The sequence below is a fragment of the Camarhynchus parvulus genome, chromosome 17 (genome assembly GCF_901933205.1).
Source record: "Camarhynchus parvulus chromosome 17, STF_HiC, whole genome shotgun sequence".
NCBI lineage: Eukaryota > Metazoa > Chordata > Aves > Passeriformes > Thraupidae > Camarhynchus > Camarhynchus parvulus.
Window position 1 is genome coordinate 5,306,550 of NC_044587.1, and position 27,023 is coordinate 5,333,572.

Here is a 27,023-nt window from a genome sequence, read left to right on the forward strand (position 1 = left end):
CTAAACATGGAAAAGTAAGGCCCTTTGCAGAGCAGTCACTTCCAGTGATCAGCAAGTACTTGATAAAAGAATTTACTCTCGTATCTTACAATCTAGCTGGAATTTCTACCCACACAAGTCATGTCTCTATAGTTTGTATCATCAAAGGACACATAAACTCCTAGGAATATTGTCATGCTTTTTTCTTTTAGCCATAGTACAACACAGATATCCTTTAGCAGCATCAGCACTTGAAACCTGAAGTGTTGTGTCCACTCAACAGCTGCTGGAGCATGGTGCTGGTGTCCAGCATCCCATACTTCCCCATCTCAAAGAAAAGCCCAATTTTCACATATAAAACCAGGAGGAATTGGAAAATCATCCACATCCAAATGGAAAATCTGGGTAGTTGACTTGTGCAGCAGAGTCTGCTTGGGTTTATCTCTCCCAGGTGCCTTAAAACACGGGAGAAGCAATAAAGATCCTCTGCCTTCTCTCCTTCCTCCATTTATAGGGTCAGGGAAACCTTAATCTGCTTTCTAAAAGGAAGGAAAATGTGCTCAGGAGGACTTAACCCCACCCCTCGGTGCCCACTGGGTCAGGGCCCCGCAGTGCCACTCCTACAGGACCCCCCTCCTGGGGATTCTTTGTTTCCATGGGTGTGACTGTACCGAGCATTAAGGAGCCCAAATTCTAATGAGGGATTTTGATGTTATTTATTATCCATGTTACAGTTGCAACTGGGAACATGGGGAGGGACTCGTTCCAATTTTAGCGACAACTGCATTAATGCCCTGCACAGAGCCGGCCCATGTAGACATTCCCAAGCCCAGGCTTTTTATAGCAAGCAGAAGCAACCACTCCACCCCCTGAAAGGCCTTTTCTAACCTCCAAAACCTGCTTACAGCCTTGTGCTCCTCACAACAAGCCAATCTCCAAGCTGATGATGCCCGTCACGGTTCAGCCCTCGCTGAATCTGATGTGGAGACAGCCCCTTTTTCAATTTGGCTCGTTCTAGTTTGAAGTTTGGCACAATTTACAACACCCCGCGTGTCCTCAGGATGTTCAAGGAGTTTTCTCCAATGTCAACGGCAAGAGTGCTCATCCACCAAAGGGGAAGCAAAGTTAAACGATGAAGATATCTCCTCTTGGATATTAGAGCATGAAATGACCTCCAAAAGCCCTGTTAAATTCTGCCTCTGAGCCAGGGGAGTCCTTGTTGAAGCAGCAAGAAGATTCTTTGAGCTTCTCAACTGTACAAGGTTTCCACCAGCACACTGGCAGCAGGAGAGTTCAGGTAACTTTAGCAGTTATCATTACCAGTTTCACCTCCTCCAACCCATTTCTGCCTCCTTCCCTCTTTCAGGAAGCCAGTGCAGTCACAGGGACTTAATGCAGAGTCCAGGGCTCTCGTGTGGTTCAGCACCAGGTCCTTGGGGTACCAAGTGCATCTTCATCTTGGCAAGTGCCCTCTGAGATTCTGCAGGCCCTGCTGCTTTGTTTATCCTCTCACAGGATCCCAGCACAGCACAGTGGAACTGAGCCACACACCAGGGACAAGTTAATACAGCAACAATAACATCAAGTAATTCTATTTTTTATTCTGTTACTTCTATCTCCACATGAGGCTGCTTCTCTCAACTCTTACTTCATCACTGGCTGCCACAAGTGATCACTTCTAAAGGAGGGCTGTGAAGGAAGAGACAGGGCAAGGCTGGCGGCGATTCACGAAATGCACCCTAGGCAAAGGCAACAGCTGTTAAACAGCAACACGAACTGGCCTACGAATGGCAACCCCAAAGACCCAGCTCTGAAAACTGAATTAAAAAAAAAAATGGCTTGGTCAGTGGGCTGAGAGGGAAGATGGCCAGAAACCCACGCTACGTCTGCTTCCCCTTCACTGCGCGTCATGTTCACCAAGGGACATGCTCAAGACAATTTCAAGTGCCTTCAGAGACAACATTTGTGATCCAAGATGACATTTCTGCTCACCATCCACCCCTCCACACTGCTGCCACTTTTAGCTCACACAGTTGGCCTGTGTTGATGGAGAAGATGTAACCCAGAGACAAGAAAAGGAGCATTTGCTAAGTGCAGCTACGCTACCTTCCACCACTTGTGAGAAGGTCTAGGTTTAATTTAATCCAGATCTATTATAAGTCCAACAAAGCTGCTGAACTACACTGATGCTGGAAGTCCTGAGTCAGCTCCTACAGCAGGACAGGAAAAACATCTGAAGGAAAAGGTTCCAGTTCTCACCCTGCCTTGGAAACAAGGCTCAAACATCCTTTGGTTATAAGAGTCTCTGATCTTCAAGAGATTTGCTGGCCTGGGATCAGGCTTTGCACATCACCTACCTGCCAAACGTCAGATGGGATGGGGGGTGGACGTAGCAAAAAAGTTAATAAATAAACCACACAATACAACAGAAAGACACCTTGGAAGGACACAAAGACAGACCAGATGTACTTGATCATGCAGTTAAATAAAAAATCAATTTTAGTGCAAGCACGAGGTCAACCACCGACATGGCAAGTGCCTCCACAGGGCCTCTTCCCTGTGCTGAAGGCTCCAGCCATTGGCTTTGCTGGCTCTGTTCCCAAAGCAGGAGCAAACCCAGTCTGAGAGAGACCAACACAGTCACCAGTGCAAAACACAGAAACTTTAATTAAACCTACAACACAGGGGGAGGTGGGAAGCGCTGCTTCGGACACGGAGCAGCCCTGGGTGCTGCCACGTGCGTGGGCAGAGGAGCTGAGCCCGTGGGGGATGTCACTGGGAGCAAGAGGGAGGCAAAGCAAGTGGCTGCCATGTGACAGGGGCACATCCCAAGCAGGCTGAGAGGACTCAAACAAGAATTAGCTGCTTGACATCCCAAAATCCCCAGCAGGACAGATGTGCAGACTCGGGCAAACAACAAACACAAAGCTGTGCGTGAGCCTCCTCCCACCGCCTCCGCAGGTCCCCAGCCCAGGGACACTGTCCCAGGGAGCAATGCTGCAGCTGCAGGGGAAGGAAGCACCTCTCCACCCTTTTTTGGTGCTGTATTCCACATTCCTGGAGTCCCTCCCCTGCATCCATGTCAAAATTTCCACCCATCCCCATCCTTTTGCATGGAAGCCTCATTTCCACAAGACCTGGAGAGATGTTCTCCTGACCCTCAGGCAGATAAAGAAAACCAGGAGCTTTTGCTCAGACATTGCTGGCGGGATGCTGCACAGTTATTTAAAGTATGGGGACACCTGCCAAAAGACACAGCAACGTGAGGGGACACAGGTGGAGACACCATGAGTCTGCTCCAGGCACAGGCTGCTCCACTGAAGATGGACTCATCAAGTCCCAGCAAGCACACAGATCTCCAGCAACATTCCAGGAGTGGATCCATTTGAAAAGCAAAGACAAAACACATCCCATTTAGCAGTAAAACAAGACTTAACCCCAGTCTTCCATTTTCATTTAAAACAGAAGTTTATAGTTGTTTTAGGCAGGTCAAAAGCTCCTGGTCCCCCATCCCCTGCCCAGCAACAAGCCAAGAGCAGACAGGACAGCAACAGTGCCAGAAAGGTCTGCTTCAGCTCTGTGGACATTTCACCACCACCTCTTAACTTAGACTCTTTTTTAGTCTCCTTCCCCTGAGTGCCTGCAAGAGCCTTTACAAGAGGGAGTGAGTAGGTCTGTTAAAAATAATGAAAAAATAATAATAAAAAAAGAAAAAAATCACAACCATGTTTCCTCCTCCCACCCCAGCAGTAAAGCAGTTGCAGCAGCAAAAGCTGAGCAGCCTGGCTGGGGGCAGTCCCTTCATAGTCTGCAGGAATGCCAGAGGAAGAATTCCTGCTGCTCCTGATCCCCAGCAAACCCAATCCAGACCTCTGTCCCTGCCACACCCAGCCTGGGAACCCCAAGAAGAAACAACCCCACTGCAGCTGCAAAGCTGTGCACCAGCTTGGCCATGACCTGTGGACAGACAGCTCATCTCAAAAACAGCACCAGCCCTTTCTGCCCTCCAGTGACGCTGCTGGTGTGATCCAGACCATCTGTCTTCAACACACTGCTGCTGGTGGCACTGCAAGTGTGGTTCCCCTGCCTGAGGTCCAGCACAGCAACACCAGCAGGGAAGAACAAAGGAAAAGAGCTTTCTCCAGGTATAACCTGCTGTCCTGGGCTACTTATGCTTTTGTTTCCAGCCCAAGTATATGAATGCATGAGAAGCTGCATGCTGTCCCCTCACGCTGCCTGTGTGTCCCCCTCAAAGAGCTGGGGATCCTGCTGCTTTGTGGGGAAATCCCTTTGCCATGGGGGTGCCACTACAATTTATGACCAAGCAGGAGCAACCACAGTCACCTTGTGCCACTGAGGCCAGCCCAGCCCCAGAGCAGCAAAGCAGGGGATTGCAGAGGGCAGGTTGGACCCAGTTATGGATGTGTGTGAATGTGTCAGGGTTCGTGCCAGTTAAGAGGGGGCCTGAGCAGTGTCTTTGCATAGCTGTTCCCACAGAGCTGGGTCCCTCCAGGGACCTCGTCTCCAGCTCCAGAGCCAGCTCAGACGCCCGCAGCCCAGGTTCCCAGCTTCACCCAAGAGAAGAGGTGCTAGTGAGAAAGGAAGACCCTCTTGCAGAAGAGGTGGAGGGAGGGCGCTCTCCTTACCCAGAAAAAGGGAGAGATGGTATCCTGGGCTTCCACAACCCACAGACACTCCCTACAACTCCCTTTTCCCAGTTCAGACCTCCAGTGCAAGCAGAGCTGGCTGATACAGACACGCACAGGCTCACACCTCACCCGGCGCAGCAGTTTCCCAAAGCAAACAGCAACAGGAAACTCCAATGAAATTCAAAAGGGAAATTGCAGTTACCACTGCCCAACACATACACACGTGCCTTCCTCCCCTCCACACCCCTGTCTCTTGGGAAGCCAAGCAGAGGGCCTTTTCTGCAGGGCAGCCCCTGCTCAAGCCCATCCCCATTCCCGGCAGGGACGCGGCACAGCAGAGCAGCGCGGCCCCGGCTCAGCCGCTGGCGAGATGTCCCCAGGGTGAGGACGTGCAGGAGGAGCTGCTCCAGGTCCCATCCCTGTGCTTTAGATCTGTGGTTGCTGATGAGGATGTGCAGGAATGGATGGGCTGGGTGGTGAGGAGGGGTGAGGGGAGGAGGAAGAGCGCTGTGCTGTGCCTCCGCTGCCTTGGCTCGTCCTGCGGTCTCCTTAAGATGTCACAGGCTGGATGGGGAGCAGGCTGCCAAACTTAAAGTGCTGGATCACAGGAAACTTCTCCAGGCACTGCAGGAGGAGAGATAAAGAGAGGTGAATTCAGGAGACATTTCCACCTTACACACACAGCCTGAGCCACATCCTGCCCGCAGGGTCAGGGTTCGGGGCCACTCAGCTCAGACAAAGGCAGAGGATCAGCCCCATGTTTTCCCCCACAAATTCCAGTCAGGCTTCTCAGGCCAGTAGCACTTCATAATCCCATCCCCTTCCCTTCAGCCAGAATCATTTTCTTACTGAAATTCAGTATGGGGAGGCCTGGAGCATGAGCAGAAGCAGCATGTCTATGTCAGCAGCTTTCTCCCTCACCACTCTCTTTGCTTGAGCTGATGTCTTTGAAGAGTTTCACCCGACAAACACTGAGAACTGCAGAATCCCCCGGGGCAGAGAGACTCTCCCCTCCAGGCCAGTGCCAACACTCTGGGTTTGAGGCACCATTCTGCAGCTGCAAGGCACTGCCCAAACGGCATTCCAGACTTTCAGGTCTTTGATGGACAAGCACCAGTGATTTTGCAGCCATAGTTTAAGATATGATCCTATTTCTAACAACCCCTCACCCCTGAAATTCCCACCTCCTATTGAAGAGTAATGGATCACAGGTCAGTCACACAGACCCACTACAAAGCAGATTAGCTCAGAGCAGCTTCCTGCAGCTACACCAGGGCCCTGCATAGGGTGAGCAGGGCTGCAAGGGCACAGCCCCTTCCACTCACCAGCCAACAGCAGGAAGGTCATGGACTGTGGTCAGTAACGTCAGAGTTTGCCAGCACTTGTCTGGCAGAGCCACTCAGAGCTCTTGTTTTTGAGTCACTGCAGACTCAGACTGCCCAAACCTCATGGAGGGCACGGAGCAGGCTCCACTCCACCACACAGAGCTCAGCAGTGCATGTTCAGCCATGATGTGGTTACAGCTCTCTATAGGAAGGAGTCTTGTGCTCTCCATGGGGCCAAACTGGACTTGCTGCAGCAGGGGAGACTCTGGGGCTGCAGAGGAAGCTGTGTGCTGCAGACAGCTCTCACCCCAAGGCAGGACTCAGGCACAGGCATGAGTCCTCATGCTGTCATCATGGGCAAGCAGGAAGATGAGTGCCCAGAAGCCCAGGCCTACAGTAATCCTTTTGGAGCCAGAGGTCAGGCAACTGGTTCCAAGCATCAGCACACTGGAACCAAGCAAGTTTGGAGGTGGTGAAAGTACAGCATGGCTGTATCCATCCAGGGGAATAAGAGTCAGGCAGAAAACCACAGATCTCCATGGCAAGGAGAAGTAAGTCCTCTGAGCATCAGGCCATGTCACCTTCAAAGCTTCCTAATGCTCAGAGCTGCTGCTGTCTCTCCACACAACCATTTAGACAAACTCTCAGAGGAAGTAGGGCTGGGTAACACGGGCATGAGGGGGAGAGCAGAGAGAAATGAACACTGGAGATGCGGACAGCTTGAAATGTCAGCCCAATTAGCTCCAAGGAGTCCCATGGAAGACCAGACTGGTTTGGGCTCCAGATGAAGAGACTTTACCACCAATGGGAAGAAGGGGTATCCATTCCATGTAACACATCACCAGCTCAAGAGGAGACAAGCAAGAAATTCCTCCTCCTCTATTCAGAAGGACTAGCACAAGTTTACTGAATTACTAGGTGTACCAAGCAACAGGGTCTTCCTTGCATCAGCTGTGAATGAAACTGTACCCAACTCAACTGTACCCTGCTCAATTTCAGGCTTATTTCTTCTTGCCACCATCTTGATCCCACTGAAGGTCTGCTTGGGACTCAACTGGGGAGTAGATTCATACACCAAGTCCAACCTTTAAAGATGGAACTGGGACTAGATTAGTTACAATGGAAAGTCCTTCCTGACTGACTGCAGAGAAGGAAAGGTCAGGAGACTCAAAAGCAGGCTCAGGGGAAAAACATCAAGGCTGCTGCTTTAACCACACTCTATTCTGTCAACTTCTTCACTTGCCTTTGATGGAAAGAATAAGAAAAGCCCATGGACTTTCAAGCAAACATGTCTTCACCCATTATATTGTAAATAGACACATTTGGGATTTCATAAACACACAGAGTTGAAGACACATTGTCTTCAGTCTACTGCTCATCTGCCCTGGAGTGCCTGGATCCAGACCACAGCTCCTGGACACACAGACACACCTGAGCTTTCTGTCAGCTGTTTAAAGCCATCCCACAGAGGAGACAGAGAAGAGATAAAGCCCTTGGAGTGCTTTTTAGATGAACTAGGTCTGGGGGCTGCCCCACTCCCATCAAGTGGGATTTCTCTTGGTCTATTTCCAGCAAGTGACCCCCTCCCCTGCTGCTGCCTCCACTCAGTCCCAGTCCTGGCCAGCACCATCCAGCACTTCTCAGGCACCCCAGGCGTGTTACAGAGCTGGAGCCTCCAGCTGAGTGTCTGATTTCACCTGATCTAATTGCAATGGGTGATCAGAGGGGCAGGGAGAAGGGAGGGGAAAACAAATAAAACCTGAAATCTTGCTCTCACTTTGCCAGTTAGACAAAGCAGCACCACAACCCCAAACCTTCCCTCTCTCTGTCATCACATACCCCAGCTCTGCCACACAGAGCTGGACAAAGACCCATGTCAGTACTTGAGGGGTGCTGCTGACTTCTCTTCTGCTAATGCTGGCAGTGGCTAATTGCAGAAAGACTGCACTGGTGAAGGCTACACAGAGAGCAGAAATACACCAGGAACCAGCAGAAAAGAGACAAGGTCTCCAGCAGTGACTTTGTGCCTGGCCTGAGACACCCAGACGGATTCAGTTTGCAAAGATGAAGGTTAAGTGACTCCTAGACTGATTTTCTGGGAGTGACACAAGGTTAAGAGATCCTCCAGTTGCAAATGTTGGTGTAACCTGCAGGGCCAGGCACACCATAACTGAAAGTTCTGTCCAGCCATGCTGCCCTGTCCACATCCACACCCCTGTCATCTCCCAAGCCAGGCAGGAACTGGCTGAGCCAGCATCAGGGTAGATAACTCCCCAGAACAGATTGTATCTAAAGATCTATCTATTGTAAAGAACCCTGAGGACCCCTGAGCAGGAGTGCCCCCTCTGTTCTGCCTATCCAGGTGAACACAACTTCCATGCCATGGCAAGAGGACAACATTGCACAACGATCATGTTTTTAGGATTAGTCCTTTAAGGCCTACAAAAATTATCTGAGGAAAAAACCTAAATTTAAAGCTCTTTGGTTGACTCAACATTTTTTACACTTTAGGCTAAATTAGTACCATTACCCTTCCTAGCAGTTTTTGCATTCTCCCCTTGACACAGCTACATCTCAGATATTTCTAGAAACCTACCAGTACTGGATCCTGCATTTTCACACTGAAAGTCACCTGCTACTCAAAACAGACTAAGGCCTTCAGAAAAGACCATGTCTTGGGTGCACATAGAAGAATCTCCCAGTCTCTAGAGAATCCCAGTGCACTCTCCAGCCAGGGCACAGGTAGATCTGCCAGCACACACTGGCCCCAAGACATCAGTGAATGGGTGCTCATCACTGCCAAGCTCCTCCAGCCACCTACAGGTGGGAGCAACCATGGCACAGGGCATGTGGGGTACCAGGCAAGAGCACATGAACATCCCAGGGAATGTGGGATGCCAGGGGAGCACCCAGCTTGTGAAGGAACTGATCCAAAGGAAAGAAAGGATCACAGCAAGGCTGTTGAGGCAGCAGCAGATCACACTGAAGCTCCAGGTCTTAGGGCACTCATGTTTCATTTTAAAGGCACTCACAGTGCTGTGGTCACCCCTTCAGCTCTCACAGCTTAGGCTCCAGCTCAGGGTTTTCCAGCAGGCAGTGTCTCCAGCCCCTGTGTTGGAGCTGCAGCCCAGGGACAGCCCCCTCCCCAAGGAGCAGCCCGGGGCACCCCTCCCAGGAGCAGCCAGGCGAGGGGGTCGGCCCCCAGCCCCACTTCTCCTCTTTGGAGGCTGGGAGGAAAACTGAGCTGGGGCTGGAAGGAGCCAGCGGGCCTGGGAGTGACACCTCACAGATTAGAGAGGTATGTGGCCTGGAACCTAAACACAGGATGTGCAGTGCAGAGGAAGGGCTGGGGGAGGGAGCGGCCCTCAGGCACAGTTAACCCCTTGGTGTGCTGGGCCAGAGCACAGCTGTGTGTCCCAGCAACGGGAGCTTGTCCCAGCTCCCCACAGGAGCATTGCTGACACCAGCAGCACTGCAGGGTGTGGGATTAATTCTTGCAGGCACCACCAGTCCCCGCCCACCCGGTGCCAGCAGGGAGTTCCACCATCCCTGCTCCTCCAGTGCTTTAGTGCAGCCAGTGAGTCCTGCAGAGCCAACACCATTCCCTCCAGAGGTTCCTGTCCTGCTTCCTCAAGCCCAGGGTTAGCTTGAGCAGGAAGGAAGATAAGGGAGAGCCAAAACTGCCCAGTTCTCCAGGTCAGGGTTCACCAGGAAAGCCTGGGGCAATGCCAGCAGAGCTGGTGGGCGGAGGGTGGCCAAACCAGAGAGGTGGCTGTGGTCTCACTGGGCTGGCACATGGCATGGATGGGGCTTGTAGAAAGGGTAAATCAGAAGGAAGCATTCAGCCTGCTCTTGAAACATGGGATGGTAATTTAAAATAAGTCTTCTCTAGCTGGTAATAGTGGTGGACCAGAAGAACAAGCAGGTCAAGACACTGGCCCTTATTTGGAGACCTGCACTTGCACTATGGTAAGACAAGACATGGCAGAAGTCATGTTTGCAAGGAATGGCCACTTTGGGATTGGTTTTGGGGCAAACACGAGGCAGGAACTTCCTTCAAGCCAGCAGCACCTGAACAGCCAAGGGCTCCCAAGCCACAGTCAGCAAGGAGTAACAAATGGCTGTGATGGGGTCCCCACACCTGGAGCAGCACAGGAGCTGACCCAGGGTGCTGTGGGAGAGCAGGTGTGTGGCTGAGCAGCCTCCCCCTGCCCACAGCACTCACCTCTGCCTTGTACATGCGGATGAGGCCCTGGTTGACCTTGGACCAGGAGGGCACGGCGCTGATGTTCCAGAGCTGGTTGGAGTGCTCAGCAAAGGGGCCTGTCTTCATCTGAAAGAGACCCAAGCACAGGGCTGAGGGAGCTGGGCCAGCCAGGAAGCTCGTGCACCAGCAGTGACTCATGCTCACACTCTCTCCAAGCAAACATTCCCACCAAGCCCAGTGACCCACGCAGCAGCCACCTCACTGCGTCCTCCCTCCCTCCCTCCCTGCTCCCTCCCGCTGTGGCCACATCACATGAAGCCGTGGCAATCCAGCTCCCCTCCTTCCCTGATAAAATTAAGCCTTTTCCTGCCACGCTTTTCTAATCAGACCTCCTTCTGCACACCTCCCTTTTAATGACTGTATTAAAAAAGCCCCACGTAAGTCCCGTTCTTCCCCCCAGTAGAGCTTGGCTCAACGCTGTTCCTATTCTACCCAGAAACCTCCCAGTGCAGCACTGCTGGGCTTTCCAAGAAAATGACTCATTCCCCATTCAGATCAACAACAAGCAGCAGCGACAGCCATCGCTGCCTTCCCTGAATACAGAGGGCAGTGCAGGTTGGCAGCAGCTCTGTGTCCACAGCCCACTCCACACCTGCCTCTAGCTGAGGAGGGCTCTGGGGGAAGCAGGAGCAAAGGGGACATGCTCTCCAAACTAGCTCCAGAGCTGTGAGCTGCTGGCTTGCAGCAGATGCTTTACATTTTTTTTCTTTTTTTTTATACTCTGCTGTTTCTCCTCCCAGGGCGAGGGGTTTGGAGGAGGGAGGGCAGGAGGGAAGCTGCAATCAGGGGCAGTTGCATGTAGATTCCCTGGCTGGTTGTCTCTCCTTCTCCTCCATGAACAAAAACAGACCCTCAGGGAGAAAAAGAAATACAACACAGCCACTCTGACTGAGCAAAGTTCCCATGACATCAGAAACCACAAGGCCGAAGCTCACGCTAAAGAGGAGCGTGGGGAGAGAGGAATCTCTTGGACTCTCATTCCCGACCTGGGGCTCCAACCACTAACCCCTTCCCTCTGTGCACGCACAGGCCTGGAGAGAGGGTGGGAAAAGCGCCTCCAAAACAACCTCTCTGCTCACTAAAAAAGCAAGCAGGGCCAATCAATGTGCTTTGGGAAAATGCTGCTGCCTTTCTGCAATGCTTGTGTGACACCAGCCTGCAGCAGAGAAAGAAAGAAAGAAAGAGAGGGAGAGGGTGGGAGGACCCAAAAACCTCACTATTTGGAGGGTGATGTGCTTCAAACCCGCTGGTCTTGGGGCTGGAGCAGCAGGGGAAGCAGATCTGCAGCTCTGCCTGGTGCTGGGAGAGCAGGGCTGCATCTCCACTTCCCCTTGGAGGTTCCTGTGAGCTGGGGGATGACAGCTGAGCCACTCCCTGTCCCCTCTGCCACACGCTTCCCTCGTGGGCACGAGATGAAATGTGCACACACACAAAGCACGGTGTTACCCAGCGCCAGGATTTGGCACCCAAAGCAGCGGCTGCCAGGAGCTCTGAGCCATCAGAGCCTCCCCTCCCCACACAGGAGGGTTGGGTGCCTGGGTTTTGATGCCAAACCTTCCTTCCCCCGGTGTCACCACCCTTCACAGGGGCACAGCTGGCATCAGCCACCACCACTGTGCTGTTCTCCCTTTCCCAAGGCAGAGAGAGAAGGAGGCAGGCACAGCTGGCCAGTCCCAGCTCATGCCCACTGTGGCCCTCCTCACCCAGACACCTAGCAAGGGATGCCTTGGCTATGGTTTCAAGCTGGGGCAGGAAAAATAAGAGGGATGAGAAGGGGAACAACAAAAAAAAATCATCTCCTTCCAGCCACAAAGGGCGAAGAGGGAGAGCTGGGGGGAGAGCGAGAGGCGGCGAGCGCGCTGCAGTCCCACAGTGACCCCAGGGGAACGGAGTGAGTCAGAGCAGCCATATTGAGCAGGAAATTACTCACAGACGTGGCGTTCCTGCCTCTCGGTTCCCAAGAGAATCGGCCTTTTGTAAATGGTTCCTCTGTCAGTGCAGGGGGGAGGGGGACGGCTGAGGCCGTGCTTTCCTGTCAGCTCCTTCCCTTCCAGCAGAAACCCGAGCCCTCCCTTCCCAAATTTAGAAGCCAGATTGAAGCTGAAATTCCTGCTGCCTGCCCTGAGCTCTCAGAGGAGCATCTGGGCAAGTGCACTGATCCCCCACAACAGCTGGGGTGTACCCAGCTCCCCTCTCTGCACACCCACAGGCAGCCCTACATCACTGTTCTCTACAGCCCCTGTGTGGCAGGCACCACAGGGATGCTCCCAAACCCTCCTCATCCTCACACTTTCAGGTACCACACACACCCCTTTGGCAGGCAAAGGCAGCAGCAGGGGAACAACTCGAGTCCCAGCCAGCTCTGCAAACCTCACCCTGTTCCACAACCATGTGTTCAGGTCCAAACCCACCCTGCAGATTTCCCAACATCAGGTCAGCTCATGCAAAATTCAGTGCTGTGCCTGGGCACTCCTCTAAGGAGGAAGCCGTGGTGGGTTCAGCCTGGACATCATCTTGCTGCTGCTTTAAAAGCCTGAGGTTTAAATACACGCCTGGCAAACACCACAACAGCATATTCCTGAAACATCACCTGGGGGCTGAGAACAGTATCTGCTCAAGAGAATATTCTCTCAGTTGACAGAAAACAACCTTCCTCAGTTGTAGGCTGAAACAAAACCTGCTCTCATGTCGGCAAGACCCACTATGGGAACTGCTGTGGTGTTTGTTACATGTTTAACACCTTTAAAGGAGAGCTGTTTCCAGATGACAAGCTCAGAAGAAAATAATATCGTTCATTTATTGAAGTCTTTAATCCCTTCATCTTTTTTCTCTGCTATTTTGTTTTGTTGTTGATTTTGGAGAGAAAGCATTTGGAGGGCACTGAGGCTGCCTCGCCCCCCCTAGTGGCAGTCACGGCCTTCCCGGGAGCTTGGGAGGCAAAAAACCCACGATTTAAAAGGAAAATCTTCATAAAAACGAAGCAGTAACCCGCATGGAGATGCACTGAATATTCCATGGATTTGGTGATGCAGGTTGCTGCCGTCCCTTTCAGCTCGTGGCAGGAGGGCCAAGAGGGCTCCTTGCCACCAGGTGGCACTGGGGATCTCGGAAGAAACACTTGAATTCCATGATTCACAACAAATGTGCAGAAAAGGAGCTCAAATCACTTATTTGAAAAGCCTACTAAAAAGCTGACTTTCTGCAGGCAGAAGCAGAGTGACCTGAAGCAGCAGGATTGTGCTGGGTATTTTAAACATCACCTGTCAACTGGGCGCTGCAGAATCTTCTACACACGTTTCAGGAGATGTATATTTTTTAACAGGTCAGTGCACTGGATATCACAGAGGCCTAAACTAAAATAAATCTTTGACCATCTTGGCTCCTGGTTTCCTGTCCTCATCTTGATCTCTTCCACCAGCACCTCTTTATTACCCATGGTATGATTTATCTTGGCATTAAGGGTTAAGCCCTGTGAGGTGCTGAGTACCAACAAACCCTACCAGATTTAGCAGGACTTGACACAGCACCTCCTGGGGTTTGGGCCAAAGGCTCTTATAAAGATTTCCTACATGAAAGGCTAAGTTCATAGTCTGTAACCTCCCTTCCCATCTAATCACTAAATTAGAGAGGCGAGGAAGGGGGAAAGTGAACAGAACAAAAGGGAAGAACTGCACTCTGTCCTTCAAAATTAATCCCATCAACTTCCTCCTGCCAGAGACAAGAAATCCCTCACCACAACAGAGTGGGTAGCTCTTGCTCTCCCTGTCCAGACTGTGCAGTGAGGGAACTGGGAGAAACACAGCCAAATCCTGCATTGAAGCTGCAGGCAGCAAGCCATGAGCTCCCTCACTGAGAAACAGCCCAGGGCTGCCAACGAGCTGAGCATCACCCACCCTCTCCAAAGGGCCCTGCAGTGCCTGAGCAGAAACAGCCCTGAGAGTGCTGCCAGCAGGGGAATCTCAGCACCACCTCTGCTCTAGGTCAGCTGCAAATAAGGTGCATTTCATGGGCAACTCTTTTAGTAGAATCTGGAGGAGACAGAGCAGCACAGAGGTTTGGGAACCTGCCCTAAGCAAGGGGAGGCTCAGGGCTGCCAGGCAGCACCCAAGGGCTGCAGGGAAGGGAGGTTGTCTTGGCAAGCCCAGTGATTTTGTAGCTCCTACTTCATCTTCCTAGTGTATCTACAGGAACCAGTCTTCTCCATATAAGCTCCCACTGACTGATCCAAGTGATGATCCAAAGTTATTTGTTTGCACTTGTTACAGCTCCCTTCAACGACAATCCACAGCCCATCCAGCTTAATTACACTTTCTTCTCAACATCCTTGTCTCAGCTCATTCAAGGAGAACACCTCTGCCATGCAACAATGGTTCATCTGCACAGTTCCATGAGAGCAAACAAACAGGCAAAGGAGGAAGAAAAAAACACTGCCAGAGCCAAGTATCTAATGTCAAGAGAACGTCCCCGTGGGACAAACCTTCCATTCCTCACCTCTGTAATGAAGAGGATGCACTCCAGGAACATGAAGTCCTTATGGTTTTCATTTACCACCTTCTCATCAACAAAGTGACGAGGCTCCAGGCTTGGATGGTCTAAAAAGAGTAAGAGACAACAGGAAATAACCTGTATGGTAATCCCCCCTGAGATCAAGTTCAACCAGGTGGTGTGCTGCCCCTCACCCAGAAGCACAACCCTCCCATCAGAGCTCTTTAAAAGGCAGCACAGAGTTGCTCCCTTCTATCTCATCTCCCACTCCAGTGCCTCGTCCCACCATCTTTACAACCTAGACAAATAGGGCAGAGGGTAAGCCAGGACACAAGAAGATTTTTATTAGTACCTATCAGCTGGGAACTGCCCCATATGAAAGGCAGGAATTGGAAGTCATCCAAGCCCCACACACCCTGGCTGCCAGCAGGTTCCATCCTGTAGGTTTTCTGCAGTTTTCGCATCACTTCCAGGTACCTGAGACCAAAGAGAACAGGAAGGGTTAAGGCAAGGCCTTCTCCTGTCTTTGACTTTTGTGAGGACAAGAAAAACCAGTTGCGGAAAGGACACAATTTATTACTCCTAAAGCAGGACCCCCACACACAGCACAGTTCACAGAATATGTATTCAGCTCTTTTGCCATAGAAAGCAGCCTGATGGTACCTAACACCAAATGCACAGAGAAATCCAGTGGAAGGGGTTTGTTTTATCTGCAAAGTCTTATGATTGTGCAGATCCTTCCTCATCCCCACTGTTATTTGAAAACATTGACACTTCACATCCCTTCACCAACTTCCAAAAGAGCACAGAGTTTTCTACCTTACAGCAATCACTACTTCCACTTTTCAGGTGGAAAATTAAAGCTGGAAATACTATAGAAGGAAATTGTTTCCATGCCACCAAACAGTGATACAGCTGGGATTAAATCTCTGGACTCCAAACACCCATTCCACCAGTTTCATCACTACCAACTCTACCTCCTGAGCTGGAAACACATCTAAAGGAGCAGTGGAGGCCTGCCAGTTGCATAGATTTTTTATTTTTGATGCCTGAAGAGATGTTAGATCCTCTGATCAGATATTCCTGTCTATCACAAAGCACAGCCTCACCCACAGAGTTCAGTAACTTGTGCTCCACTGAAGTAACTTTCCAGAAGGACACTCTCCCTCTGAAGACAAGGGGCCATCACCTCTTTTTGAGATAGTTATAATGGGTCAGTGTACAGTCCATTAAAATGTACATCTGCTCCTAATTTTGTCTAAAATTGTCTTCAGCTTTCCCATTCTACCCTTCCCCCCAAACAGCCCAATACTCCAGCCCTTCTCCTCCCATTACCTCACCTGTTAAACACTTTGAAGACAATGGCCATCTGGTCATCCACTCTGAGCACACCGATTTTGCAGAGGCAGCAGAGAAAGGCTGCAAATGCAGCTTCGTGCCCTGGAGTTAAAAGACATGAAGAGACATGACACAGGTGTCTCTGGCCCCCAGGACAACCTTTCTGTGGGCACCACAACAGCTCTTCAGCAATCACAGCAGTCACAGTCCCCTCTGAACCCTGTTGTCACTGTTAATGCCATGAGCTGACAATATTTCATTCCCCTGCAGCACCCATCCAAATTATACCTTCTAGACATTTATAAGGTGATCATTAACTTAGAGAAAAGAACTTCTTAAGAGAAAACAGCTCCAACTGGGCACGCTGGGAGCAAGGCAGAGACTTTCCCAGGAGCTTGGCACAGCAAGGGAAACGGAGCACTGCAGAGTCATCTGCTTGGAGGATGCAAGAGAACCTCACATCTGCAAGCAAACAGATTTCCTCCTGCTACAAAAATATCTCCGTGTTGGAAGGATGCAGATCCCACGACACTGCCAGGAGCAGTCTGTCCCAGAAGGTACTGGGATCTCAGGCTAAGCCTCTGCAGCTTGGCCCTCCTGCTAACAGCAAGGAAAAGAAACAACCAGCAAACCCAGAAATGTCTTTTAGTGGGAAGGACCAGGGAAGAAGGGAGAGTACAAGATCAGCAGTTCCACACTATGGACAGGTGCAGCTCCCAGTGCTGGAACAAAACGCACCCATGGTCTGGACACTGTGAGCTGGGACGTGGGCCCCTGGCTTGGGACACACAGGGTGGGAGGAGAGGTTGAATTTCCTTCTCTGAGCTGACCAAACCCCATCCAGCCTTTCCAAGGACAACATCTCCCCCTGGTGCCAGCGAGCCGCAGCCAGCAATGCACAGCCTCATATCCTTCAGCCTTTACCCACAGCCTCCTCTTCCTCTCCCTGCCCAAGTCCAAAGCCATGTTTCCTTGCACTCATCTTGCTCTCCTGCCTTTTGGTGAGGACACAGCTATCCTCCAGAGAGGAGCAGAGCATGCAGACAATTCTGTATTTATATTCTTACTGAAGCCTGTGTGGTTTCCTCACCTGCAATTCAGTTTTTCCTCATCTGCTTCTAACTTCAGATTTCAAAGTCCCTCTGTAAGCAGTGATTCCCTTCTAGGGACCACCAGACCATTATGATGTCCCTCTAGGGACACCTCCTACTGAACATGAACATGGTTCTCACTCTAGTTCCAATTCAAGCTAGTATATTTTATCCCTTCAAACTGTCTGTTGCAGGACTGCTGCATGCAGTGAAGCATGTCCTGCAGCTCATCCCAGAACAGCTTGGTTCCCATCTCCTTGGATGAGATGTGAAAGGATGTCACAGCTCTAGCACAGCTCCCAGCCCCAGCTCCCAGTCACAGCCCACACAGGGCAGAGGGGTGAGGGGGCCCTAAAAAGAAGGTGTTCAGCTCAAGCTGGCCCTAAAAATAGTGGTAATGATGCATTTAAATAAATACAGCACCCAACTCCAAAGGTCCCTTCCTGACAAACCCAGCCCTGGTCAGGGTGCAAGCCCAGGTACCTGTGCCATAGTCAATGCGGGTGGAGTTCCCCACAGATTCCTTCAGGTACACGGCCACTTCTGGGGCAGCATCAGCCAAATGCTTGGGAATCACTGCTGACACCAACTTTTCTGCCTCCTGAAAGACACAAAAGACTCCCCTGGGTGAGCACAGATCTGTCACTGTCCCCAGGGACAAGGCACCCTGTGCTCAAATGCTGCCACAGCGTGAGGGTTGCAATGGTGCTCTGCAATGCCTGGAGGTAGCATGAGAGAGGAGCAAATTCTCCTGTTGGAGTCATCTCCAAAGATGGAACAAGTCAGGGAGAGCTTGTCCTGAGACCTATTCAGGTCACACACATCCTGTAGGACAGAAAAGCCTCATCACCCAAGTACATTGAACCAGTTACCCACTGAGCCATCTCCAGGACAAAAGCACCACTAGAGCAGCAGAGCAGCTGCAAGGCCACTGCTGCTGGGACTGGGGCTGTGCCACCTCCAGGCCTGGTGCAGGGCAAGTGCTCGGAGTGGAAGGAATTTGAGCAGTTTCCCCTGATCTTTCTCTCATTTTGTGACACAGTGGGCAGTTACAAAGCAGAGGAATTCCTTGGGCTTGGACAGCCCTTGTGACTCATCCAGAACTTGGAGACCCAGCCAAGAGCATTTACACGGCCCATATGCTCTCACAAGAGGAAAAGACAGCACCAAGTCTATGGTAAGTGATGTGTATCAAGGGGCGGATCCTTCAAGGCTTATCTGAGCAATTCCTCTGTGAGCTGCTTGGCTGCCACACAGTGACAGAGCCATTCCCCCACCCTGCTGGGCACACTGCACTTCTGTGGGAGCTGCAGGTACCACTACACAGCACAGACATGCTCACCTGGTCTAGTTTGGCATACCAGGTCCTGAAGGCTTTGTTCCCAAAGCGAGAAGGTTGATCCACTGGCGGGGTTTCATCGATCCATCTGTCGAGGGTGTTCAGCAGAGCCACCAGCTTTTCAATGGGCTACAGAGAACAAGAGGGTGAGGGGTCACAGGGACATAAAACAGAGCAGTCCCTCAGTCTCTGACATCTCTCCCCCTGACAGGAATCATTAAAGCCCACACCATGCTTCCCAAGAGAGGCATGTGGAAATGAGCTGCACCAATCTGCCTCAAAATGCAGAGGGGACAGAATAACCATTTTTCCCTGCAGGAGAGCAGTCCAGTACAAAGCCCAGCCTGAGGCTGACTCCTCAGTCACCCACACAGTCTTCCATGAGCTGTAACAGCACCGTGCTGCAAAATCTCTTGGAGAAGAGCTGCAGAACAAGACTGAGAGGCAGGGAAGGGACCTTCAGCACAATAACTCAGGCTCAACATCTTAAGGGTTCTGCATTCCCCACAGGATAAAGAACAGCACATATACAGTGCTATGCATCCTCACCACTGGCTGATGATATGATTTAAAGGCCCTTCTCAAGGCTCTAATAATTGTCCTGAAGTGTCTCTTAGGAGCCAGGATTAGCAGTTGATGCTGTTAAACCACGACACACTTGTACAGCAAGTCAACCTTCTCAGCACAATTCCTGTTGCCTCAAACTCCTACCAGCCAGACCACCGGGCAGTTCCAGCCCAGGGACACCCACTGCATGTGGCAAAATACAACCTACCCAGGGGAAGAGGCAGCCTGGTTAGCCCACCAGTGCTCCCTTCGGAACAGGAATGAGAAGCTCTCAGAGAAACGTCTCAATTCAAATACAAAGCTGATGGGAAGACAGCAACAACAGCAAGACCACAGCCATGTTTCTCACACCCAGTGCCGGAAGTGAGGGACCCATGTGGAAGGAAAAGAGGTGCAGCAGATGGCATAGCACAATGTCTCCAGCTGTGCTGTCAGACCAGAGCTGGCCAATGCACACCATCTCCCTGCCTGGCCCAAATAGCTGGAGAATAGCTACCCCCACCCCATTCCAAGAGGCAACACCACAGGCAGCACTTTTAACAGCTCCAGACAGTTTCATGAAGCTCTGCTGACAACTGGTCAAGCCTGCCAGAGGCTCTGGGATTCTCCCTGCCTGACTCCAAGCAGCTGGAGAGCCATCAGCTGCCACAGCAGCTGGCCAGGCCCCGGGCAATGTAGGCTCCTCTGTCTCGAGAGGGGATTCCTCCTTCAAGGGGACAAAGAGGACAGCAGGAGCGGCGGCTGCTTTGACTTTGCTGGAGGCATCGACCGTGTGAAGCTGGCTGGTCTCCTGGGTTGTGGTTCAATTCTTCATGCTGCTGTCGGGAGGACAAGGAAACAGCAGAGCCCAGCAAGTTTCCAGCCCTTGAAGTGCCACTCAGAGGGGGTGGGCAGAGCCAGGCATGGCAGAGTTGTGCTGCCACTGAACCAGCTGCAGGTCAGTCCTGGGGGGAAGGGTCTCATGGCAGACACAGCCCTCCACAGACAGTGACTCCTGAGGTCCCACCCCAAGGACATGGTGGGATCTGCCCACCCCAGGACCTGGACATTTGGCCACTGAGCCAGACCAGAGACTGGGACAAGCCCTGAACACACTGAGAACACAAAAAAAGGGACCAGACAGCCTACAGCTCTGGGTGACCCTGAAGGCACTAACAGACCAGTGCCCCACATACATGTGGACCAAAGCCCCCTCTGCTTCAGCTCCCTGCTCCCGAAACACTGTAGGAATCAAACACATTCCCATTGCACTGGGCCACGTTTGGACTCAGCCCTACTCTTCCCTGGCTATTGCATTCCCCTCCAATTAAGCAACAGCATCCCCAGCACTGGGCTGCATTAAATAATTAAATCATGCTGGTGATTTATCCGCCGGCACCAGCAGCTCATTATGAGCAGCCACCGTATTTCAAACCCTCTCCACGAGCACTCGGTGCTGCCTGGATAAATGGCTGGCATGGACCAGCTCCTTCCCTGGGGAGCAGAGAGCCCAACCTCCCCTTCCCCACTCGCTGCCTTTAAAGGGATTAAAAGCCCAGCCCCACTGAACACGGGAGAGCAGGACCCAGCTGCTGGCTCAGCCACATCAATAAATAATTAAAGAGCTGTGGCTCATTTTGGGCTCAAGGCCCTTTGAAAAGGGGGTAACTAAAAGAAGCAGCTTCCCATTGTCCAGCAGAGGAAGCCTGTACATCCAGGGCTGACCCCTGTGGGGGAGAAAGGAGCTTATGGGAACACTGCCATCAGCACCACTGCAGCCTGTTTTGCCTGGCTGGGTTTTTAAGCTCTATTTTTGCTTTACCTTTTCAGTGATCAAAGCAAGGGCAGCCTCCCCCCTGCTCTCCTTGCTCTTCTCGTTGTGCTGATTTTGCATCTCCTTGACCCTGAGTCTGCCACCGGTCCCAAAGGCAAACCACAGGGCTTCCTACAGAGCACAGACCTGTCAGCAGCTCTCAAGAGCAGGGGCCAGGCAGACAGAGGTGCTGAGGAGGCATCACGGCAGCCAAAGCTGCCTGTGGCAACCAACTCTCCCCCCTCTAGGCTCCTCAGGCCCTGTCAGAATGGGGAGCTGATAAAATCAGAGCCTTTGCTGCTTCCCCCACTTCCTTCCTGGAAGCAGAGCAAGCCACAAGACCGACCAGTTTCCCCCAGTGCATTGGGCTGTTTGACAGGAAGATCTGCTCCTTGCATGGCAAAAATTAACCTCGTCCTCCTCACTGCACTGCACCTCTGATCCAAGCCACTGCTCCAGGCTGCAGCCCCAGCAAGTTGCTGATGGATCCCCACGTGGAAAGCACTCCCTCCAGGAGGGGAAGGCAGGTCACAGCCTATCACTCACACAACCTTGTGCCAGACACAGTGTCTGTGCCAGAGTCTGCTATCAGTGCCTGTCAGATGCCTGCAGCAAACCCTGGACAGCTCCACACAATGTGTCAGTAGGAGCAGAGCAAGCTCAGCAAGTCTCCAAGGGGGCTCAGCCCCCACAGGATCCAGCAGAAAGGTTGGTATCAACACACACTCTTTGGAAACCACTAAGCTGCCTCTTTCAAAGCAGAGCACACCATACTTCCATTTTTTATTCCATGGCAAAGCAATAGCAGTAAGTCACAGAGTGGATATGCATTCAGCAGGAAGGATTTCAGGAGGTCATTTGCCAAAGGAAGGTGTCCCTGGCATTTGATCAGGGAGGAAGATGGGATGGCACAAAAGCACATTGGTAGCAGGTACAGCAAAAGAGAAGAAAGCTGAGCAGAGATGCAAGAAGAGGCCACGAGGGGCTGAGCCTTTAAAAGCACAGATAAGCAGTTTGATCTACAAAGGAGCCTGTGTGAACAAGCAACCTCATCAACAAGACAACCCTGGGGATGTTCCACCTGTGCCTCAAGTCTCAGGCTCCTGTTCTCCTCAGTGTGTGGGGAATGAGATTTGTTCCCTGCCACTTCCCAAGCAGCTGATATTCTGTCTCTTGTTTGTTACTTGGACTGGGACCATGGATGGAAAACATTCACTCCAAGAGGGCTCTTCTGCAGACACAGCCCTGGTATAGCTTTTCCTGACAGCTCAAAGGGCTTGTGAAGAGGGTTGGGTCCCCCCCCCTTCCTCTTTGTTTTGTTCATTTTTAATGCTTTGTTTCCCTAGACCTGCTCTGTGAATGGTTGGGAACAAGCTAGATCATGACAAAGACAAAACTCAAAGGTGAAATGCAAACAGCAGAAAGCAAGAGCAGCATTTGACAGCAGTTTCTACTTAATTGAAGGAACAAAAGAGGGGCACAAAGCCTGTTAGGGAGAGACTCATTATCCCTGATCCCCTCCATGAACTACAGGGGAGTTTCTCATTCACACTGGCTCCTAGAAGGGAAGGCTGGACTCAACACAGTACTTCAAACATGAAGACTGGATTAAACACCACCATCAGCTGCCTTCCCACACCAGAATGAAGCTATAAACATAGGGCCCAGTCTGCTCCCATTTTGCCTTGATCTTTATGCATCACTCTCAGCTTTCTTGCACAGCCCTGATCAGTAAAAATGTATCCAAGAATCTCCTCATTGCAGCACAGACCGAGGGAGGGGGATTCAGTGTGCAACAAGGAAGCAAAGCTGGTGGCCAATGTGTGCTGTGTGGATCGGCAGCACCCAGAGAGCCAGCCCTCAGGGCAGTAGTGACACCACTGAGGGTGCCTGCCCTTTCCCTCTGGCTCCACTATGCCCTGAGAAGGTGAACAGCCATTAAAATTGGCTCTGGCAGCAGACAGGGACAAGTGACAGCCACTTTCATGCAAAGGGAAAGCCAGGTGCTTTCTGCTTAACACTTTGGAAGGGGAGATCCTGCCCCACGGGTTAAACCTCCCAGTCCTGCTGAAATCTCCCAGCCCAACCCAGCAGCCTTGGTGGCTCTGCAGGCCCCAGGACCTTTAGCAGGACCCTGGGCAAGGCAGGTGCAGCTGGTGACACACTTTAAGGTCACAGCTGTCCAACCAGAGCTTGCACAACTCAGCTACAGCCTGGGCTGAGGAGATGGGTGCAATTAACACAGTCTGAGCAACGAGAAGGGACAGGGAGAGAAATGGTTTGAGAAGAAGTTTTTGCCCATGGATTTTTGTACAGAAAAACCACTTGGGGGACAGGAATGGCACAGACATCCCAGCCTTTTGCCTGCAACCAGGAGGGAATATCACATCTTCAAAGCATCACCTCTGCTTCTGCCCACTTGCCCGATTTCCCATCCACCAAGCATATTCAGAGTCTCTGCATCCTGAGGGGAGGATGGCATCCTGACATTTGCATCCCCAACCATAGCCCAACCACATTCAATCTCCCTTGGCTCCCAGATAAGTTACTAATTCATTCCTCACCCAGGAAATACTCACTGTACAGCCAAAAAAAAAAAAAAAAAAAGGCAGGAAAGAAGTAACAAGGGGATCCAAACTCTTGTCCTACCTCTGAAATTTTGTATTCACAGGTCAGCTTCTTGCCCCTGACACCTTCATTCAGAGTGAGGATGAAGCCCATGTAGTCTGCATACGCCTGTGAAAACACCAAGAGGGCAGAGCTTTAGGGAGAGCCCAGGGTCTGTCAGAGCACAAAGCACAGCACAGGAGCATCCTGCACCCCAAGGGAACCTCTCCCAACACACAACAGTGCCTCCTTGGAGACACCCGGGGGTGCAGGGCTTGCTGTGAAATTGCTGCTCTTTTTGGCAGTAGGCAGGTGGTGATTGCAACACTGCAAAAAGTACAGAAAGGAGAATCCTAAAAATGCTCACAGTGACCCCAAAATCATTCCCTCAGCTCCCATCAGGTCAAATTCAAACTCCTCAAATTCAAACTGTCTCCGCTGTGCCCAGGCAGCGTGCTCTGCTCTGCTCCTCCCAGACCTGTGCTTTACCTTCCCTTTTCCCCTTGGACTCCTACCCTGTGCTCACAAAAGGGAAGTGGGAGACAGCCCAGGCTCCTCACTCCTCCCCTCTTTAGATTTGCTGTTTGGAAGCACCATCTCCAGTGCAGCTCTGCAGCAGCACACTGCCACTCCTCCCTCCCTGCATTGAAATCCTGACCAGGAGCAAGTCCTTAAACCCAGGAGACTGAAATTGGAAGCTGCACCCAGAGGTTTGTTTGACACCTGGCTATAACCTCAATTTATCTCAAGACATCTCTCATCAGTCATTAAGCAAGAATTTGCTCCTAAGAGGTGGGACAAGTCTGGGCCAACACCCCAATCCCTCAAAGGCAGAGAGGGGAGAACCTGCTTGTTCCACCAGCTCTACCACGGGCTGTAAACAAAAGTTATCCAGGAAATTGAAGGGCTCAGCTCTAGAGTCCTTGCCAGAACAGCACAGTGGGAAGGAACCAACCCAGGCTGGTGCTACCAGGGCCAGGCAGCAGAACCATGTTTAAGATGAGCTCAAACAGGGCTGGGTAAATCCAGTTTGGTTATAAAGCACAGGCCAGGTAGGATGAAACAGTCATCAGCTTCTCATCCAGCTTGTTGGGAAGGACCAGTAATCATTAAAGCCAAGTAATTTTCCTACAAACAAGCACCAACTCTTCTTCTTTAAAACACAAATTCAATTATTGCCCATTCTCTGCCCAAGCCTCCTTTACTTCCTGGCTGTTCCCAGACCAGACCTGGCTGCCACCAAAAGATCATCAGCATTTCCCAGCATGCCCTGTCCCCAGAGCCATACCTGAGATCGTTTCCACTTGGCCATGTCAGAAACCACATTTATCTCCTTTTTGGGGACCATGAAGCATTGCTGGACAGGAGGAGCCACCTCCTCAGAGGTGCCTGGGAGATGGAAAAAAAGAGATAAAAGAGGCACTGGTGAAGGAGAAATCCTCTGTTTTTCTTACTTAGAAATGAGCTTTATTTCTCAGGAGATACAAAGCACACAAATCCGTCCCAGCTGGGCTGTAATCTCTCCAAGTCCTCCTCACCAACATCCTCCTAAGGACACTGCAAGCCTTCAGACAGAAGCATTATGTCTGTTTTCATTGTTAAAGATGCATTTCCCACTCAGGCAGGAGATAAAAGCAACATCCAGCCAGTTTAATTATTTCTGTCTAGTGCAGCCAAGCCTCAGGTCATGCTGAAGCACTGAGCTCTCCTACAGACTAACTCTGCCTTGTTTTTAAGTGTTAAGCCTGACCTTCACTCCTCTAGAAAGGATAATTCCTGCATGGACAAGCTGGAGCAGGGCAATAATCGCAGCCCACAGCCACAGCTCTGGTCCAGGCAGCACCAGGGCTTGGGGGATGATGGGCACAGCCTCTTCCAGGTGGAAGTTGTGAAGATTGTTTCATTTCAAAGCCCTCTCGGAGCCTAGGATGCAATATTTAATGCAAATGTGAGCTGCTAATGAATTAGAGGGGTTATTTTCCCCAGCATCTGAACCCAGGGCCCAACCTGTAGAACCAGAAAAATTCCAAGAGATTTAAGGAATTTGCATTACGCTCCTGTAAGTGCAACTTTTAATAGGAAGAGGCAGTGCAGAGCGCACTGTCCAGGAACCTGGGCACTAATATCAATCTATGAATTCTGTCAGTCACTCAGTTCACCTTTTTAAACACAGAAAATCTGCAGGCACCTGTGCAGCACCAGCTGCCCTGACACACTCCAGCAACTGCAGTCCTCAACCCAGCCAGTTCAGGCACTGTCTCCCTAACAAACACCACCAAACTCCAACTCCTTAAAATATCAGCAGCTGCATTTACATAGAAAACACCATCCAGAACCATGAGCAACCTTTTCCACAATTCTCTCTAGCAGGCAGATCAGATTAAAAGGGATCCAAAGTCCCAGGAACCACACAGAGTCCACTGTAGATTTGTCATACAACCTTTGACAGTCATTGGACTTCTCTGCCTTTCACATTCCCCATACACAAAACAAATTCAGCCTCATCTCTTGCCCTGAATGTTGTAATGTTTGGTTCATTCCTGCAAAAGTTACAGCAAAACTTCCAGGTAGGAGGATGAGAGGAACAACATGTGATGAATTTAAATTAAAGACACGTGTGTCTCTCCTCTGAAAATTCAGCAGACAACTCACAGTGACTGGCACCACAGCAATGGAGCTCTGCTTTTAAGAGTTTATAACATGAAAACCTCCCAAGCAGTGAAGTGAAAAGGCAAACACTGATGTGTCCATCAGTACAGGTGACACATAAATCCCAGGGCAGTGTCCTGATCTGGGTATTTGCCATTCATAGAACTGCTTTCATCTCTTTGTGTTTATTTCTCAGCCATCACTGCTTCTGACCCACACTTTGTGCAATTCCTCTTGGTGAGGAGACCAGGAATACTCAAGGAAGGAAACAGGGAGGGTTGCAGGGGTTACAGTAGTCTGGGATGAGTACATAGGAGTCCAAGCCTCCTGGTATGATAGAGTACCGTGGGTCCGCTTTATGACGAGCAGCAGCTTGGACAGAGGAGGCACTTCCAGGCTCGTGTCACGGTGTGAGGAGCGGGAGTCAAAGAGAACCAGCCACAAAACGGGGCTGGGGGCCACAGGGATCCCCGATCCAGAGCCTCAGTCCCGACCACCAACCTCGCCCTGGGGTGGTGCCAAGACTGGGGGGCCCAGGTCCTTCACACCCTCAGTAAATCGCCCCCTTCCTCCCCCTCCCCGGGCCGGGCGCTGCTGCCACCGCCCCCCGCAACCCAGGCCCGGCGCCCTCGGCCCGGCACCCCCGGAGCGTGGGGCCCTGCACCGCCACTCCCCGGCCCCGAGCACGGCCCTGAGAGGCCTCGAGCGCAGCCCACAGCCCGGTGGTTCCCAGAGCGCCCCGGCCGCCGCTCACCTGCCCGCCGCTCGCTCTCTGCCATCTTCCCGCAGCCCGGCCCGGCCGCCCCTCACCTCCCACCTCTGCGCACGCCGAAGCCGCCGACGGCCATCTTTGAGCAGGGCACGCCGCCCGGCCCTGCCGTTCCCGAGGCAGTCACACGGCGGAGCGGCCCCTGCCGGCCGCCGTCGTGCTCACG

At 51.6% G+C, this 27,023-nt stretch overlaps 1 protein-coding gene across 1 annotated transcript; it reads right to left on the bottom strand.

Annotated features, from left to right (window-relative positions):
- Positions 1-680: 680 nt before the first annotated feature.
- PTPA (protein phosphatase 2 phosphatase activator) lies at positions 681-26,959 on the bottom strand. The gene is made up of 10 exons (XM_030961202.1): positions 26,843-26,959; positions 24,728-24,828; positions 23,482-23,568; positions 18,477-18,602; positions 17,618-17,735; positions 16,046-16,145; positions 15,058-15,182; positions 14,712-14,812; positions 10,179-10,286; positions 681-5,252 (listed from the first exon to the last, which is right to left on the bottom strand). Exons 1-10 carry the CDS (start codon positions 26,865-26,867, stop codon positions 5,178-5,180), a joined length of 966 nt encoding a protein of 321 aa, XP_030817062.1. The 5' UTR covers positions 26,868-26,959; the 3' UTR covers positions 681-5,177.
- Positions 26,960-27,023: the final 64 nt, after the last annotated feature.

What these genes read in the sequence shown, in the direction of transcription:
- PTPA (XM_030961202.1), bottom strand. Translation starts at nt 26,867, where the DNA reads ATGGCAGAGAGCGAGCGGCGGGCAG. An exon ending in GTCTTCAAAGTGTTTAACAG is followed by an intron (nt 15,183 to 16,045) that starts GTGAGGTAATGG and finishes CTTTGGTCTCAG; the next exon opens with GTACCTGGAAGTGATGCGAA. An exon ending in TCCGCATGTACAAGGCAGAG is followed by an intron (nt 5,253 to 10,178) that starts GTGAGTGCTGTG and finishes CTCCTCCTGCAG; the next exon opens with TGCCTGGAGAAGTTTCCTGT.